We start from the raw sequence: 18,523 nt of genomic DNA on the forward strand, positions 1-18,523 counted from the left end.
TGTCTTTAAACATTTAAAAGATATGTAAGTGCATGCATGCTAAGTAGGGGAATTCCTAATAAGTTCAAAATGTAGCATACATTTAAAGGTGTGTTCCCAATGATAATTTTAATTCTATACAGAATAAAAGGTTAATTGATAAATCAATTAGATTTAAAACTGTACATTTTATCCTTCCTGGAATTACCGTGTATAAACTTAAAATGAAGCTGGATAATTTGATTGTGCACATGATTGATACACTGACACACAGAAACATTATGTTTAACATTCAATAATGTTTCTAAACAAAATAAAATAAAAAACTGAATGTAAAAAACAACAAACAGAACAAATAAAACAACAAAAAATACAAGCAAGCAAAATAATTAAGAAAAATAGAATACTATGATATCATGCAAAAAATAGAACAAGATATCTTTAATTTAAAATATCTTCAATTATTTCTGAAGCCAATAGAATATTCTGCACACAGCCAATATTAGCTTATTTTCCTGTGGAGAATTTCAAAAACATCCAATTAAAAAATGCCTCAATGCATTATTCATTTACTTTATTCTTCTCTCACCACAGTTACTGATTTTATGCAAACTCTTCCTCCTTCCTCCAGATGTGTAATACCTCTAATCTTAAACTTTAAACCAGGCTGTTATTGCCTACATCCTTTGAAAATAACAGCTCTATCAAAGCAATAAGTATTTCCTGGTTGATATATGGTGGCGAAGCAAGGCGCACACACACACACACACACACACACACACACACACACACACACACACACACACACACACTGAATAAGCCCAAATTTTATTACAGGTCCATTCCTCCACATAAACTACAGGCTCTCATCTGTCATTTAATTGTTTTTCCGAGATCAGTTTGGTCAATCTATCCAAAAAGTTGGAACATGAAGCGTGCTATTGGCGGGGGGTTGAGGGGGGTTGTGGGGGATTATGTTTTATTGCAGTTTAGGGGAAAGAAATTAGAATTCCATAACAGAATGGAAGCCTCAAATTCTATACCTATACCTCTAGACTAAGTAGGTTAAAATCATTTTTTAATTAGCGTTCTCTATGTTTTTTTTTCCGCACAGCTGTTAAGACCTGGAAGAAAATGTTCCAAGAGAGCTGCAGAGTTTGTATTGAGCACAAGCTTTTCCACCGTGTCATCTTCCCTCGAAAAATCCTGACAAATGACTAAAAGCAATGAAAACACTGATTGTTACAACATTTTATTTTTGACGTTCTTTAAATAAAGTAAAATAATTATAATTTTAAATGAAAATAAAATATTAAAAAGTGTTGGAATTGACCTTAAATACATTTAATATTTCACCACACCAATAAAGCCTTCTAAGCAAAGTAGAAATTTCACTTACCGGTAAGGTCAATACAAATATATTACAAATTGCATTTATGAGAATTGGCATGATATTGAACTTCCTTTACCTTATCCAACAATGAGGAACTCTACCTTACAAAACACTGCACATTTTCCTTTTGGAAAATGAGTTAACAAAATGTCCACTTATGACTAAAATAATGTATTTTACATGAAAACAAAGGATTTAATTGCATGATATGCAATTACAAAGATAGTAATTACATTATATTTAAAATTCCATTAACTTAAAATGAAGACCAATTAACATACAATGAACATTTTCACTATAAGTCTTGGTTTTCTATAAAATATTTAGAATTGATCTAATTAGACTCAATAAACCTGTGAGAAGCTAAATGCAACATTCTTATTTTAACTGTAATATTACATGTGAAACTCACAGCTTTTCAATCTTTTAACTTTTAAGTCATGGTGAGATGTTTTACATGTAAACATAATAACTGGTGTTACTTCCAATGAACCCATGTAATTGCATGAATTAACCAGTCAAGGCACAAGAACACTTATATGTGATTATAATGTTCTAATGTATAACTGAACATACTAATGCTGATGTAACAATCACTACTGGTAATTGATGGTGTTGTAAAACATAAAAAACATAATGTCAACGGGTTATCCCTTAATTGAAAATGCAACTACAAGCAAATCTATACTACCGATAGTGTATAGCACCACTTGTAATAACAAGTAAATTATTATAAATAAAAACCACGTGTCTTGAGAAACAGTGTAGCACCACATGGCCATGCCTTCGTGTACATAAAGAGCTTAAGGCTACCTCTTATTCTAAGCCCCACTGGCCTACTTAAAGGGCCCCACTTCACTGAGAAGACCACTCACATGCTTTAATTTGATACTGTTCTCACCAGCCTCCAGGCCTTCACCTACTGTACCTGTTGCTCAACACATCCTGCTAAATTAGTTATGGCTCCACTACCTTCATAAATGAATGAATTATTGCAATGTTGTGTTTCAAATTTAACTCACAAAAACAAGAAAATATTTTCCCAATTTTAGACACACACACACACACACACACACACACACACACACACACACACACACACATATTATATGCTTAAATATATAACCATTTGGTGGGCAATACCAAACTACAGTACGCTGGGGTTTTGATGCGGAATCAGGCATTTGTTGAAGGTCATTTTGAAACGATTGGAATGTTTTTTCAGAATTCTACATCCGGGTTCTTGCTTTCAATTGACCGTAGTGACTGTTACATCAGCTAAGAGAACGTTCAGTTAAAAACATTCTAATCACGTATTTGTGATTAGAATGTTCAGCTAAGAACATTCTAATCACATATCTGTGATTAGAATGTCCAGCTAAGAACATTCTTATCACTCATCTGTGACCTCGCGCCTAAAGGGGTTAAGAGGGAAGCCGGCTTGCAGACTGACCTGGCCTGGTGTACTCGTCCGCCTCCCTGTGGACGGTGTCCTTCACGCGGCTGCCGTACAGCAGGCGGGAGGAGTCGTGGTCGAAGGCCTTCAGCGTCTCGCTGGAGCTGTAGGACTTCTGGGTGGGGACGCGGCACTCCTCGCTCTCTCCCGAGGAGCTGGTGTAGCGGCGCTCTTTGTCGCGCCTGCCCTTGGTGAGGGAGCAGTACGGCCTGCGTTCCTTCACATCCATACTGCGGGCATCGCTGTGTCCAAAAACCTGCGTGTCTCGGGGGCTCAGCGCTGCAGACTCCGCCCAGTCTCCGGCTCAGGGGCTACCTGGTCAAACGGAAAGCAGACAGCGGTCAGATAGCGCTAATCTGGGCACTTAATCTTCCAGGACCCGCAAATCCCCGGCAGAGGCTGGGGTGTGTGAGTGTACGCGCGTGTGTGTCTGTGTGTTTTGTGTGTTTCTTGCATGCGTGTGTGTCTGTGTGTATAAGACGGTGGGGAGGGGGACAGAGAGAGAGAGCACACTTGTAGACGTGGCTTTCTGACTCCGATAAGAAGGAATGGAGTTTTTTTGGGGGTCAGACCAGGGGTAGGGTGCTGGTGATAACAGGGTGTATGAATGTGAATGGAGGTCGGGTATGAAAGGGGAAAAAAACTCGAAATTGATTGCTCCTCTCCTCTCGTCTGCTGTATGTCCACAGCAGCTGATAATTTGGACAGATCCATTAAGCGGCGCTTCTGTAACCAATCAAAGCCTCTGTCGAAGACAGGCAAGGAAGGGAAAGAAAGCCTTTCATTAAGCACTGCCAGTGAGAATTAATAAAATCTACCTACTAAAAAAAACCATGAATCCAATCCAGCGGCGTAATGAAGGCGGCGATGCCCTGGGACACATTGAAAATGTTTATTAGCTAAACTTCCTGTTTCTCATTCTCTGCTTTGATTACGGCAGTGTTTTCCTTTTCTTTCGAAGGTCTCTCCGAGAGTGCGTTTCGCCTTGCCGTGCGGGCAGGAGTCCACCCATGCTAATGCAGAGAGCTCTTACAGGACAAGAGGGGAATCTCCCTAACCCTTTTGTTTGAACAAAAAAAATGCCCACTTTTCACATTTTATGCGAAAAACAACACCAGCTTCCTCCGTGCCTTACTTTTTTTTGGCCAGCGAAAAAGAAGTTGCGTCCTAAAATAAAAAAGCGTCTGATGTTGCTGAGGCAATCAAAATTCAGCCCGAGTAGAGAGGCCTGCTGCTCGCTCTTCACTTGGAGAGACCACAGCCGTCTGCGTAGCTTTCTCCGTCCCCCCACCTTTCTGCCCTGCGTTTTCCCCTGTAAATACTGCTCTGGTGGATTCTCCTGTCCTTCCTTACCCTCCATTCGGGCTCGTTCAGAGCCACGCGCTTGTGCTAATGACGTTAAGACACTGCCCATTTATGGCTGCTGCAGATCAGTCTTAATATTTCCATTTAGCAGTGAATGACCGCACGCTTTACCTCTGTGTTCAGTGTGCCTCTGCGACCGAGGCCTGCTCTGCTTCTGCCTGATTTATACTCGCACTGTATCTGTTCCACTACAGCTACAACAGTCATAGGTCATGTATACTGTATTATAATACTCATTTTGGTTGAGGAATTATCATTAATAAAAGCAATAATTAAAAAAAAGTAGAACATGATAATATTACAAAAATAGTAATTGACGTTGTTATTATTATTATTATTATTATTATTATTATTATTATTATTATAATGATAAAATATTAGCATGCTATCCATTTAACATATTACAGTGGCTACATGAATGTAATCCACGCCAATGAATCATTCGGAATTGAAAAGCGAGGGGAAGGAGAGAGAGAGAGAAAGAGATGGGAAAGAGTTCGCTGAGAGAGAAATAGACAGAGGGGGACAAAGAATCAGTGTAAGATGGGAGGAAGAGAAAGAGGCAGATGAAAGAGAGAGAAGGTGGAATGTGGAAGATCAGGGTGCGCTCTCTTTGTTTATTGTGCTGTAATGCTTTATGAGGACCGGAGGATGGTGGGAGCGCTAGGCTAGGCTAGGCTAGGCTAGGCGGGGAGGGTTTACAGAAGATTACAGCCCGAATCAGCCCTGAGCATTAGAGCCACTCCTCCTGTCGGGACCAGCAGCGCACACAACGGTCCCCCAAATCAAAGGAGAGAGGCGAACTGGCTGCAACTAGCGGTCAACTGTGCGGTTTTAAGGACAGTCTTACTGTTTTACCCTTGAACTGGGTTACACAGAAACATTCAACACATGACAATGTATAACTTTGTTTTTGTATTTGGATATTTGCAGAAAGGATTCCTGATGTCAGAATGTAATGTTATATTTAAACTGAGAAGGGAAAGTTAGTTGTACTCTGGTAATAATATTTTCAAGTTGATATAAAATACACAGCTATAAAAGGGGTGAGTACAACAAGCACTCAGAATGCCTATATAAAATATAAACAATATCACATAAAAAAAATATGGCATTTGCAATTAAATCTCACATTTAAAAAATATACTACAATATAATATAGGTTATCTATAATCCTTCCCTATTAAAAAATCTATAAAAACTAGTTTACTATATAAAAACATAAAACTTAAATACTTAATTTATTTTATTTGATCACATTCAACGTCCACGTTATTACCCAGTTTAACACAAAGCCCTTTTTACTGTGTCCCACAGTGGCAGGGAACTTGCCTGCAACCCTCCGATTCACCCAGAGTTAGTTCCAGCCCGTGTCACAGCGAACGCAAACAGACCCCGCCGCACAACGGCTCACAAATCAAAGTTATGCATAATGGAGACTGACCGTGGGTGAAACAGGGAGGGCCGGGTAACAGACTCCGGAGCTAGTGCTCGGACGCACGGAGGCAGGCTGGGAACCATGGCTCAGAACGGAGCACTGGAGAATTGCCTATAGGCTTCCGGTGCGACAGACGACTTGGAAAATCCACAACTGTGACAGTCCTGCTCAGCATGTAAATACATCATCCGCGTCAAACGCACACACCAGCTGCTGCTGATGTGAGCTGATTTCAGCTCTTTTCTCTGTTCCTTCCTTCTCCACCGGCAAGGACGCAATCCAAACAAACAAACGATGCACCTATCCCTCCCCCTCTCTATCCCTCTACCCCCCCCCCCCCTCCCCTCCCCTCTGTGTCCTCCCTTAGAATAACGAGGACTACTCAAACAGCTAGTCACCCGTAAAAGCAAACACAGCAGGAACGGTGTGACCGGATACATACGTGTGTGCGTGTGTGTACATGCATGTGTGTGTATGTGTGCGCTTTAGGATTGTTTCTGTGAGTGTGTGTGCGAGTATGTGTGTGTTTTAGGAAATGTGAGTGTGTGTGTATGTCTATGCATGTGTGTGTGTGTGTGTGTGTGTTTTAGGATATGTGAGTGTGTGTGTGTGTGTTTGTGTATGTATGTGCGTGTGTATGTGTGTGTGTGTATGTGCGTGTGTATGTGTGTATGTGCGTGTGTATATGTGTGCATGTATGTGTGTGAGTGTGTATGTCTGAGTTTGTGTTGTAGGATGTGTGTGTGTGTGTGTGTGTGTGTGTGTGTGTGTCTGTGTTTGTGTTGTAGGATGTGTCTGTGTGTGTGTGAGAGTGTGTCTTCTCTGGCGGGGGCGTGTGGTCTGAAGCAGTGGAGCAGAAAAGTGACACAGGGGAAAGTGACAGTGCTCCATCACTCAGCACTAGGCAGATGTGACCCCTGCACACCTGCTGACGACACACTGAGGCGGGGGAGGGGAGTGCCACTCAGGGTGACCTCCCACAGCACCAAGACGCCGCTCAGCCACCTTTACCTCGCTCTGCACATCCATTTTACATTCTCTCGCGTCTGCAGACGCCTCTGCGCCCCCATCCCCTCCCAGCCTCGTCCCCCCCTCTCATTGGCTGCGCGGTACGCCAGTCAAATGGGAGTCATCTCACCATTTCTCCCTCTTATTGCCGCTCTTAATGGCTTTGGCAGCTCCGAATGTCTGCACTTATGGAGAGGCTTTCTGCAATGAGGCCGCTGTGAAGGATGCCACGGCTAAATCCAATTACATTCGGTCAAACGGCTGGAGTCGTGAGTATGTGTGTGGGACACTGTTACAGACAGGAATGCGACTTAACCACAACGCCCACAGCCGCACGCAACACCGGCAACCTGATCTACTGCTCATTTCAGTGCTCGCTTTCAAATGTCTTACTTACATCGTCCTTTTTCACGCTCATGTCAAACAACCTGGTACTTTAATTAAAGCATGAAGCCCCTCCGAGGTCCGCGGGCCCCGTCTTCTGAAGCCGTTCCCTTTGTCGCACATTGTTGCTCAAGTTTTGTTTATTTTCCTTTGTGGAGCATGTCGCTATCATGTCCGCAAAAGCCGGTGAATTTTATTTTATTTTGTTTTAGAAATGCTGAATAATTCCCATGCTTCTTGTGAAAAAGAATCGTATGAATGTTCACTGTTCATCAAAAAATTTATGTTCTTACTATTATTATTAAAATTAAAACTCTTTCTTTCTTTCTTCACAAAAACATTGAATTAGTACACATGGATTTGCATTTAACCACTGTGACAGACAAACAAAAAATGAGATTGGGAAAAAAATAAAAAATAAAAAATAAAAAAAATAATTCAGCTAAACTGACCCATATTCCTTATGCAACTACAAACAATGTTTTTTTTTGCTGTAACAGAGAGTCATTTCCACTAGAGTACTACGTGCTGTAACCACAAGTCTTCTATACGGAGCTCGTTTGTCTCACGTACAGTAATTACATTTCAGGAGATGCATGCTAAATATGAACCGGCGACCTCTGACCTTAGCCTCGGTGAGTAAGGGCAGTAAAGAGGAATGGCCGCCTGTGACATTCCTGCAGATGAGTGCCGTGACGCGCTGCCACTCTCTGCCTCCCTCTCCCCTTTTTCTGTTCTTCTTTCAGCAGAGAAGCCGCTGCTTCTTTGATGATTCGCTGATGGAGGCAGCTGGCTACGCCACTGCCCTCCCCCTGCCCCCTTCCCCCCACCCCACCCTCTCCAACAACAGCACAAGATTTCCCCGCTCTGAATAATTCACAACCTGGGTCCACTTTGTGCCGTGGTGTAGAGTCTCGGTCCGGGTCAAAGGCGGGGCCCGCTCCCGGCTTTATCCCTCGCCTTTCCCTCCCGCTGCCCCTCCCACGGAACGGGAACGTTAACATTCCCATCCACGGATTACACTGCGTCTGCACGGCCAACGCTTTCCCCACAATCGTTATCAATATCAATCTGTTTATTACATTTATTAGCCCGGCATACTCAAGACGATCGGTTCAATAAGGCTTGTTTTTATACAGTCTATGCAAAAAAAGTATTCGTTGTCAATTAATTAACTTGATTAAAAATTATATAATCAACACATTTTTATTTATTTATTAATGTTTTGGTAAAATTCTGAAACTAATATCAAATAATTGTTGGTCCCCAGAAATAGTTCCTTAAACTAAAACCATGAAAACAATTCAAAGTAACAAGGACAAAATAACAGACGAAACAGATGGTTAGCAGGTAAGTGGTCTGAATGGTAGCCACACGGAGCTCACTGTGAAACCCTTTAGCGGTCTACCTGTGGATGCCTGTTAGCTACGCCCAGGTATGTGCCTGAAATCTTTTCTCCACAGCTGAAAGGGTTTGAAGTCTTTTCTCCAGAGGTCGTACGGTACGAATCGATCGCCAGGAGGCCGGGCTCCCTTTTCGCTCGACGACGGAACATGAGGAAGAACAGGAGGAGAGGCAGGCGGAGCGCGCGTGAAAAGCATTAGGAAGCGCCGGGTTTTTCCACGCGGGGAGAAAGAAAAAAGGGAAGGTTTGCGACGGATGCCTTTCTGATACTTCGGAATACAGCGTGAAATTTCGGCTGCAAGAAAACGCTACGGAAGGGCTTTGGACGCCTTCAAAGACCGTAAGCACTGGAGCAAAAATTGAAGGGCAGTAAGTATCCCCCCCCTCCTCCACCCAGAAAAAAAGATGGCTTATTTTAAGTCCTGTGAAAATGTTCGGCTCCAATTCCAAAACGAGGCCGCTCGACAGTGGCTCCGAGCAGGCTTAACGTGATCAAAGACAGGAAACTCCTTTTGAATCAAACGCCCTTTTCTCTTCCCCAAACACCAACCTACAGTCGGAGTACAGTATTGCCACTGCCCACTGTAAACACGGAAGACAATACGTTCACTTTTAATAACGGTTCAGGTAACATCTCTGTGTATCCATTGTTTATTGTAATCAAACTGTCTTATTGAGAGGTAGGGAAAAAACCCTGGGATGTTTGAGAGGCGTAGCTGCTTCCTTAGCTTTGAAGCTTAGCTTCGTAGACACAAATAAAATTCACAGTTTAATGAGAGGGGATCAGACACGTTCTCCCATGCAGTAGCTTCTCCGACAGCGTGGTAAACATCGCTGAACGGGCGACATAAACAAGGCTTTTCCTTCGGGTAAGTGATTCTATATCCCCGGCTACTTTACGTTCATCTGAAAAGGCTTCCCTTTGTGTACCCCCCCCCCCCCTTCCCTTCAGTTTACATTGCAACATATGTGCCATGATTCAGACACATTGATCTTTCAAGCACCTCATATCGCTGAATAAAATACACTGTGTGGAATAGCTATTTTCAGTGCATAATATCCTGTTTTAGAACACATCCTACTGCATGTTACACTTCAATTAAATAACCATGGAGAAAATGTGTTCATTACTGCAGCATGCATGTATAATAGTAATGATAATAATAATAATAATAATAATAATATACTTTTACAGTGTACATCGATGAAATACACTGTCATGCATAATCGATGATCTGCATTGAAGGGGAGGGGTGTAGCTCTCCATCCTGTGATGCATGGCAGCCATTTTACACCGGAGCAATCAGCACAGATACCTCCTCCTCAGGTGGAGGAGGAGTACATTCCTCTGCCAGTTAAACAGTGAAATGATTAGATGGGCAGATTGTGAGAGGAAGCTTGGGCTGGGGCATTTGGATGGCAGGGAAACTCTTTTCAATAAGTGCCATGGGACCCTCAACACATCCAGTCTGTAGGATCACGCCGGAAAGATGGTCTCCTACAGTACAGCGTCCCCATTACCGCACTGAGGTATTTCAACTTACAACTTTGCCTCAGCCAATAGACATGAGACAGTTACAGTGTGCTATGGCTGCTGAATAATAATAATAATAATAATAATAATAATAATAATAATTACACATAGTAAAAACAATATTTGCCAACATGGCTGTGAGTATAAATATGTTTGAGTGACAGAAGTGTCCCCAACCTTCAAATTAATTCTGTACCTGTCTCCTATGTACGACTGTCCCGAGACTGTCCAAAAAAGAGTCCCCAACATCCCCTTTAGTGTCTCGCTCTCTGCATGTCAACTATTTCACTTCTGTCCCAACCTCCCCATTAACATCTTCAACCTCCACATAAACAACATCCCCAATCTCCCCTTTAACAACATCCCCAACCACCCCATTAACAACATCCCCAACCTCCCCTTTAACAACATCCCCAATCACCCCTTTAACAACATCCCCAACCTCCCCTTCAACAACATCCCCAAACTCTGCATAAACAACATCCCCAACCACCCCTTTAACAACATCCCCAACCACCCCTTTAACAACATCCCCAAACTCCCCATTAACATGGTCCACGGCCTTCCCTTCTGTGACTCTGTCCCAGGCTCTCCACCTGCAGAAGGTGGCCCAGAGGTCTCAGCAGCCCCTGGAGCCAGCTGGCTCCTCCTGGCCCAAACCTGCAGACAAAGGTTTATGTAGAAACCTGAGCACTTCACACAGGCCCTCCACAAACCGGCCTGTGCTTGTCTGAATTTATACTGCCTGTTCAGTATCGGGCCGGGGCAGGCTGGGTTGTTTCCAGTGGGCCTGGGGGGCCGGTGGGGGGGTTGGGGGGGTTTGGGTGGACCAGCCAAGCCCATGCAGCTGCCCGCGGCCCAGTAGACCTGGCCGACATTGGCGGCTAATCCTGGCCCGCCCTCCCCAAATCCATCACACTTAACCAGCCCAGCCCGGCCCGGCCAGACAGAGCTCCTCGTTAGGATCGACCTGCCTAAGCACTCGGCCTGTCTTTTCCCCCGTATAGTTAACACATACAAACACACACATACACACACACACACACATAAACGTACACATACACACACACCAGACCTGGGTCAATGTGTAATTGTTTTTGATTCAAATAATTTTATATGCTTGCTACTTAAAAAGTGCAAACCCTGCCTTCTGGTCCTATTGGTTGACTGAATAGCGCAAGTCAAGATTAATTGAGTACAGGCGAGTATTTTAATCCAAAACAGTTACTATTTGACCCAGGTCTGACACACACATGCACACACACACACACACACACACACACACATGCTCACACGCTCACACACACACACACACACACACCTAAAGCGTGCACACACTGCAGCCATTGCCTGCAGAGGACCACTCCAAAGAACTGTCCTCATTCACATAAAAAGTCCAGCCGCTATAAGAATGCATGTTTTTGAACTGCAACACCGCTAACTGGCGAGGAAACAGAAGCTCTGTTCATTAACACCGCACCCATCGTCTCCTGCAGTCACCTGCGAGAGACACGCTCTGTTTCCTCCGCAGAGAAACGCCGCTCCGATACCGCCAGGCGACCGGGGCTGCGCGCCCTCTCCGCTACCCAGCATGCCCGGCTGTGGAGACGCGCTCCTCTCCTGTTGCGCGTTTCGCAGGGCTCTCCCCTTTCCCCCCGCTCTCTCTCCCCGGGCTCGCCGGCAATCATTTCCTCCGGCTGCAGACGAGCAGGAGATTGCTTCAGGAGCGCGGATCAAAGCCGGGCGGGTCTGCCGCTGATTTATCCTCCTCTGCCCCCGCGTTACGGGGCTCGCTAAAGCACCCGCGGCCCTCCGGCGCGCTAACGCCGCGCTAACACCGGCTCCGCTTCCCCCCGTCCTGTGCCACCCGTCATCTGGTGAATATTTTAAGGGAGGGGGGGGGGGTGAGGGACGGAGAACAGGTTGGCGCTCGATCGCTGTAGCGCGCGCTAACGCCCCGTAAACAGCGCCGACACCTTTCGTCAGCGCTCTCCAATTCCACTGCCAATAACAAAATAAGAATAGCCAGGAAATCGCCAGCGATGCTAACGGTGATGGGAAATCCATCTCGGTGGTGAAGCCACATTAAAGGCACTCAGACTTATTCTGCGAGCCCAGGGAATGAGTTAGTTTGGATTAGGCTGCATGCATGTTGCCTCCTGACCGGCACATGCTTTATGTGGGTCTCCGCTTTCAAAAGCTTATTGGCTTTTCCCCGAAACTACAAACGAGTTTCAGACAATTAGATATTCCTTGTTAAATGATACCTGTCGTGCGCCTGTATGTGCGTGGGTGTCTATGTATGTGCGTGCGTGCATGCGTGTGTGGGTATGTATGCGTGTGTGCGCGTGTGTGTGAGTACGTACGTGTGTGTGTGCGCCGGCAGGGCTCTGTTCCTGAAACAGTACTAAGGCGGGGACTGCGTTTTTAGGCTGTTGCCCAGCCTTTCACCCTACGCTGGAAATGAAAAGCAGAAGCACTCGGATGTGAAGGGACTGGGCATCACACACACATTGTTCCCTGCTCTTTGGGACTTTCTCGCAGGAGTAACCTGATTACTGGCCTCTTATCATGTGAGCATGAGGTCATACCTAGCAGGACCGATATTAATCTCGCCCAGGAGGACAGGGGGGATTAACTACATAAACACAATCCTAGTTCATCTCTCACGGGCCCGTCGTATCAGGAATACTTAAGCCTTTCCCTGGTATGTCTTACAGACAGTATGCGGTATCGGGGAAAAGGGGGGGAGGAGATGTTACATCAGCATCCCAACCTAAACGGCAGCAATAAGCAACTTACAGTATAATTATGCTGTACAGAAGAAAAAAAAGGGTATTATAATAGAATAGAGTTATTCACAATAGTCACAGATCCCGGAACTGTAAGAAAAGCACGCAAGGCCCCCCCTCATGTCCTACTTTAGCGCAGAGACTACCTCCCCCCCCCCTCCCGCGCCCCCCCCTCCCCAATCCTCCACGCCGCGTTTCCCTGACTGTACTCGTCTGGCTTCCCGCCTTTTAATCAGGCCTGACAAAACTCATTCAGGTGTGCTGTCAGAAGCGGCGTGTAATCATTAGATTATCAGGCACGGCTATTAATTGGGCCGGCAGTTGAGCGTCTGCGGAGTACACGGAACGGGATGGTGGGGAAGTACAGTATTTCACAAAGGGGGTATTGATTAAATACCTGGCCTGTGTCCTCGCTAGATAATAACAGGTAGTGGGGTCTCGGGCAGCCCAGACAGAACAATGGAGCGATTGTAGCAGCCCTGTCTCCCTCTCCTGACTGGCTCCATCACTCGATACAGCTGTGAAGGACTCTTAGACCTGCTGGAGGGCCGAGGGGGGCGCGGGGTTTGTATCCAATTCCCACAAATCTTTTCTGTAACGTTGGCATCAGGCCCGGTGGTACGGACTAAGAATATCCAAGTTGGGCCACCACAATGATGATGTCTGTGGTGTGTGGGGGGGGGGCATTTCACGGTGGGGGGAAAATGGCGCGGTGGAAGTGGGAAGAAAAATGCGGTGCTTGCTGGTGACAACTTGTGCTTCAAAACTTTGCCTCTCCGCTAACTGCGTCCAGCTGCCAACAAAGTCATTTTTCAAAAGCGTGTAAAAACAACAATAAGCCACTTCGACTGGATATGCGAAGGGGAAATAATCAATGAGCAAAACCTATTTCTATGTGTGTACTGGAAAACGAACTCTGTCAGACAAGCAGAGGGGAGGACTGAAGCAGTCGAACAGGTACAAAACACATTTGTGGCCATTTTGAGACGGTGTGCCTTGATACGGGACACATATTTCTACCTACATTTACAGGCCCATCAGCCCTCCCACACCCCACCCCCCCCATGAACACTTTTTCAGTGCTGTGAGAAGGGGCATATTTTTACAGGGTGTGACACGTACGGTACAGTGACTCTTTACTACGTGCCAAGTTCAGCAAAATAGCACAACCGCACGCAGTCCATTGGCAAACAGTGCCAAAAAAAGCCACAGCTACATTTCATAATCTGAAATCAGATAAACAAACAAACAAACAATAATACTCGCATGCCAATCTAAAACACACTCCTATCCATTTTAAATAACAGGACATGGATATGCTTGCTAGAATATTCCAGTATATTGGCTCACTCCGCACTTGCCCGAAAGTCCAAATTAAAACACTACCCCTGGGGGGCTCATAATTAAATACTAATCTTGAAAAAGCTGTATGCACCAATGGGGCGCTCTTAATGAAAGGCCAGTTTCTACATTACAGTCAGTGCGCATTCTTGCAGAGTGACAGAACCATGCATGCTGGGAAATAAGGCATTATTCACTTATAAAGCAGGGCCCGTGATGTCAGCCCCATAAAAAGCGTGCCCCCACCCAAAGCACACATTCCAGTAGGCTTGGCCCAAGATAAGGCAGGAGTTCCACCGGCTCCAAAGTTTTAATCGTTGATATTTAACCGAACACGAGCAGACTCCATTCGACTGTTACGTGGCCTGTCCAACATCAAAACGGACAGAAGAAAAGTGTCATAAACAGTAAAATACATTTCTACGACAGCTACAGCAAGGTTAAGGTGCCACGGTAGCAGATTCCATCAAATATTAATACTCACGCACCGATAATTCCCTTTGCATTATTATCCATTTCAGAGGATTAAGCTGACCGGCTCATAGGAGAATTGACCAGGAGCTAGGAGTCGCAGGAGGTCCTCGCTAACACAGCAGCGTCTGAGACCTTCCGGTCCCGGTAAGGGCCTCTCTTAAAATTTTCCATCAAGAAAATGCCGGGCTCTCGCTCTCTTTTTTTCAAAAGCAGATGGTACCCTGGTGGAACGAGAAAGGCAGAAAGGGGGGGAGGGAGGGAAGGAGGGGGTGGCTGCTCTTTATGCCGTGAGGGTCTGACAGAGGAGACCCCCTCTCCCCCCCCCCCACACAATGCAGGATCCGCTCCAACAAGGTTAAACACCGAGGCCCCGACGTTCACATTTTGGAAATGCGGTCGCAGTCCATTAAGAGAAACTGGAGAGATACGCTACGACACGCTCTCAGCGGAGGAGGACAAAAGCAGGGAGAAAAGGAAACGTGCTTTCAAAAAAACAAACTCGTTCTGAGCCTTTAAATTAAATATCTCATCCCCTGAACCCCTGGCAGCTGTTAACATTTCATAAGTAGAAAATGTATATTTATCCTCCTGCAGACCGACGGAATTACTCCTGTCAGAATCGACACCCACCGCTTACACTCGCTCACAGCTAACAGGCCAAGACATACAAGAGACGTGACTCACTGCAAAAATTAAAAATTCTTGTTTAGTCTCAGACTGCTGTGTAAACATTAATACGGTGCAGTACGTACACCGTTTTCTCATTTACGAAAGAATGCTGTGGAGAATCCCAAATCTGAGCATGTATTAAATATTTAACGCGTTAAAATATGTACATTAAAAACAGGTGGAAAGGAGTATAATGCTGAAATGCTGTGGTGTTGCGCGGCTGGGGAAAATGATACGGTTTATGTGAGACTGAGAGAGGCAGGGTGCCTCACAATGGAGCGGGGCTTTCTTGGTGAATATTATAACACCGTGCACTGCTTGGATTTGTTGCTATGGGGAAGTAGCAAACAGAAAAGAGCTCCTCAAAGACCTATTTTTGGTAAGTGGCATATCTGATCTGAGATATTACAGTATGAGGAAGGGTGTAGGGGAGCGGGTGAAATGGGAGCGATACGGTAAAGGATCCCACGGGCGTCTACGTATTTACTTCCTCTCCCCGCGTCCTTACGCCGTCTTAATTACAGACGCGCGGCGGCCGCGTCAGAGCGCCGCACATGAAAGGGAATGTCTAATCGGACCGCGCGGCTGGCGAGACGCGGGGAGAGAACGCAACGCGTTGATCAAACCGTCCGGACGGCAGGGCGGCGAGTCCCGCGCGGGGTGTTTCAGTCCCGTTATTCTTCGACTGTCAGTCTCTCACGCAGAGAAATGTAGGTCACGGCTGCACGTCGCCAGCCACACAGGACACACGGATCATAACTCTCTTTCCTTCCGGAAAGATACGCGGACGTGTCGTTCCCTCAGAGCAGGCCCCGGGATCCTTCTCTACCCGCTGAGATGGAAGCGTTGACTCCGCGTCGCACTGGAAGGGCTGTGTGGTTCAGGCCTGGGGTGTGACGATGGAGCAGTGTGTGTGTGTACGTGTGTGCCCGCATGTTCAATCGCGGAAAGTCACCACTTTTTAAATGGATTTGAATGGTAATGAAACTATTTTTGAGAATTACGAAAAGCTACGCCCACTACACGGTGAAAAGAAAACTTCAGAGCAGAAAAGTCCAAAATGTGGAAACTGACACCTTTATAAAAATAGAAAAATATTTTTAAGGGTTGCCAAATCACAGGAGAGTGCTGTATTATAACCCAACTCTCCCCAGCTGCGAGGGACCCAGCCCAAAGGACCCTGGCTGCTATTTATAGAGCCTCTCACAAGGGGGATTTTATTAGAATTTTTCACCCACCCTCTGGTGGCATGTCCCATGCTCCGAGTCTCTGAGTAAAAATGTTTTATTGTCCCTCAGGTTGTGAGGGGTGGGGGTGGGGGCATTGAAGAAGGCACATCCAGCTCCATCAGACAGTACCTTTTTACAAAAAAAAGTAGGGTGGGGGGGGGGGCGGGTTTGAGAAGGTTGAAGGAATCCCCCTCATTAGCTATGTGTTGACAGGAAAGTAAATGCAGACGTCGTGGTTCCACAGAGTGGCGTGCCTACGGCTGCTGCCCTCGGGTGGGGGTGGGGGGGCGTCTGTGTGAAACTGCACCACACGGCCCCAACAGGAGGGGGCAGCAAGGAGCTGAGAGCCTCCCGCCACCAGCAGGAGCTTGCCTGCAAATAAATAACCAACTAAATAAATAACTAAATAAATAAATCAAACGAGCTATGGAGCCAGCTCTCTCAAACGAATCCTCTTCCAAGCACCACATATCTTTCACATGTGGCCAGCTATTAAATTGCATTTGGTTTCTTAATAAAAAAAAAACTAAAGAACATTTGTTACATTTTTAATCTGTAGTATTTCACTAGCATGCCACTTGTCCTGAGCAGTGTAACATTTTATTTAATTTTTTATGTTATTATTTTTTTTACAGGCACAGTGCACATTAATCAACATTACTGTAAATGTGGCAGCATTAGCCAAACGGCTAATTTTCAGCTGCTGCCCCTGGGCATGGTGTTAGCAGAGCTCTTGCTTCTCAGAGCTATGCTCTACCACCCAAGCGTCAGTCAGGTCTAACTCAAGGGCTGCCTCACACAAAACTGCTCATAGAAAACAACATTCTGATACAATATAAACACAGTATTTTAAAACAGTAAGACATGCACAGTATAACACTCAGAATTCAGAATCCTAATCTCATTATTATTGTAAAAAAGATTACATTTTATTTTTGAATTCCAATTATATTTAATCTTCTGCATTGGGTTGGTACATTGTACTTCTTACTAAAAAATTAAAAAGTAGAAAATTATTGAAAGACAAAAATGAATCTCAAGCAGAAAAAGCACTGTTCTCTGGGCTCAGTTTTTTGTATTATATAATAATGGATTCCCAGTTATGATATCCTGGCATTTCAGTCATATCTGACACATGGTGCTGGTTATGTACATATCATTATGAATTATTTTTCCCATTTTACTATTTACATTTTCCTATCTGTCAATTTCACAGAAATTTGTAAAATAATTGAAGAAAAAGGAAAATGTTCTCATTGCAGTTTCAGGAAAAGTAATAAGGTAAATGACTGCTTATTAATAAATATACATCCAGCAATGCAATATCAAATATATTTTTATTCTGCTAAAAACAGAAAACTATTTCCTGGTTTTTTTACATCTCAAGCTTAAACAATGAAAACAATTTGGCACATTTAGTGCTAGAGACATGGGACTATTTTAAAGAATTTTATGTTGTGCTTCATGATCTTTGCATTCAAAATTTTGGTGTCAGTTCTGTCAGTTTAGCGTCACAGATTTTTAAAGCAGTCATAAGGTTTGAGATATTCTGGATAATCATAAGTTTTGAGATGGTACCCAGAGGAAATTTATGAAAATTGCACTTCAAAGAAGGAGACATACCCTCCCCCTGTGAATATTTTTTTTAGACTTGCAAAAATATATGTAAAAAAATGATTCATAACTTTTGTGTTTCTTTCCCACACTTAATTGCTATGTGAGCTGTGAAGACACATTACATCCTCTCTCTGCAATCAACAGAAATCCTGGCTTGGCCAAGTAACTGTTTCATGGACAATTAATGACGTGCCACAGCACTTAAGACTCAGCCATCTGACCTCTACTAACCTCAATTCATACTCTGACTCCAAGTCCAGTATGCGAAAAGGGACACATTTCTGTGGGTCAGGGGAAAACACGATGGCTAAAAATCCCTTTATTTCCCCATAAAACCTCTTAACTTAGTCTGCCTGTAATACCCATGTATCATATTCTGACCGCATGTAAAATACAGTAGGATACAGTAACGCTGAAGAGGCCCATGCCCATCTGCACAT

At 44.7% G+C, this 18,523-nt stretch overlaps 1 protein-coding gene across 1 annotated transcript in view; it reads right to left on the bottom strand.

Moving 5' to 3' along the window:
- The window catches only part of tenm3 (teneurin transmembrane protein 3), a 252,324-nt gene that overhangs the window by 185,410 nt on the left and 48,391 nt on the right, over positions 1-18,523 (bottom strand). The window contains exon 2 of the mRNA XM_061244374.1: positions 2,826-3,143. Coding sequence (XP_061100358.1) covers positions 2,826-3,057 — 232 coding nt within the window. The 5' untranslated portion in view covers positions 3,058-3,143. The remainder of the gene's footprint in view (positions 1-2,825; positions 3,144-18,523) is intronic.

This window comes from Conger conger, chromosome 6 (assembly GCF_963514075.1).
Source record: "Conger conger chromosome 6, fConCon1.1, whole genome shotgun sequence".
Classification (NCBI taxonomy): domain Eukaryota; kingdom Metazoa; phylum Chordata; class Actinopteri; order Anguilliformes; family Congridae; genus Conger; species Conger conger.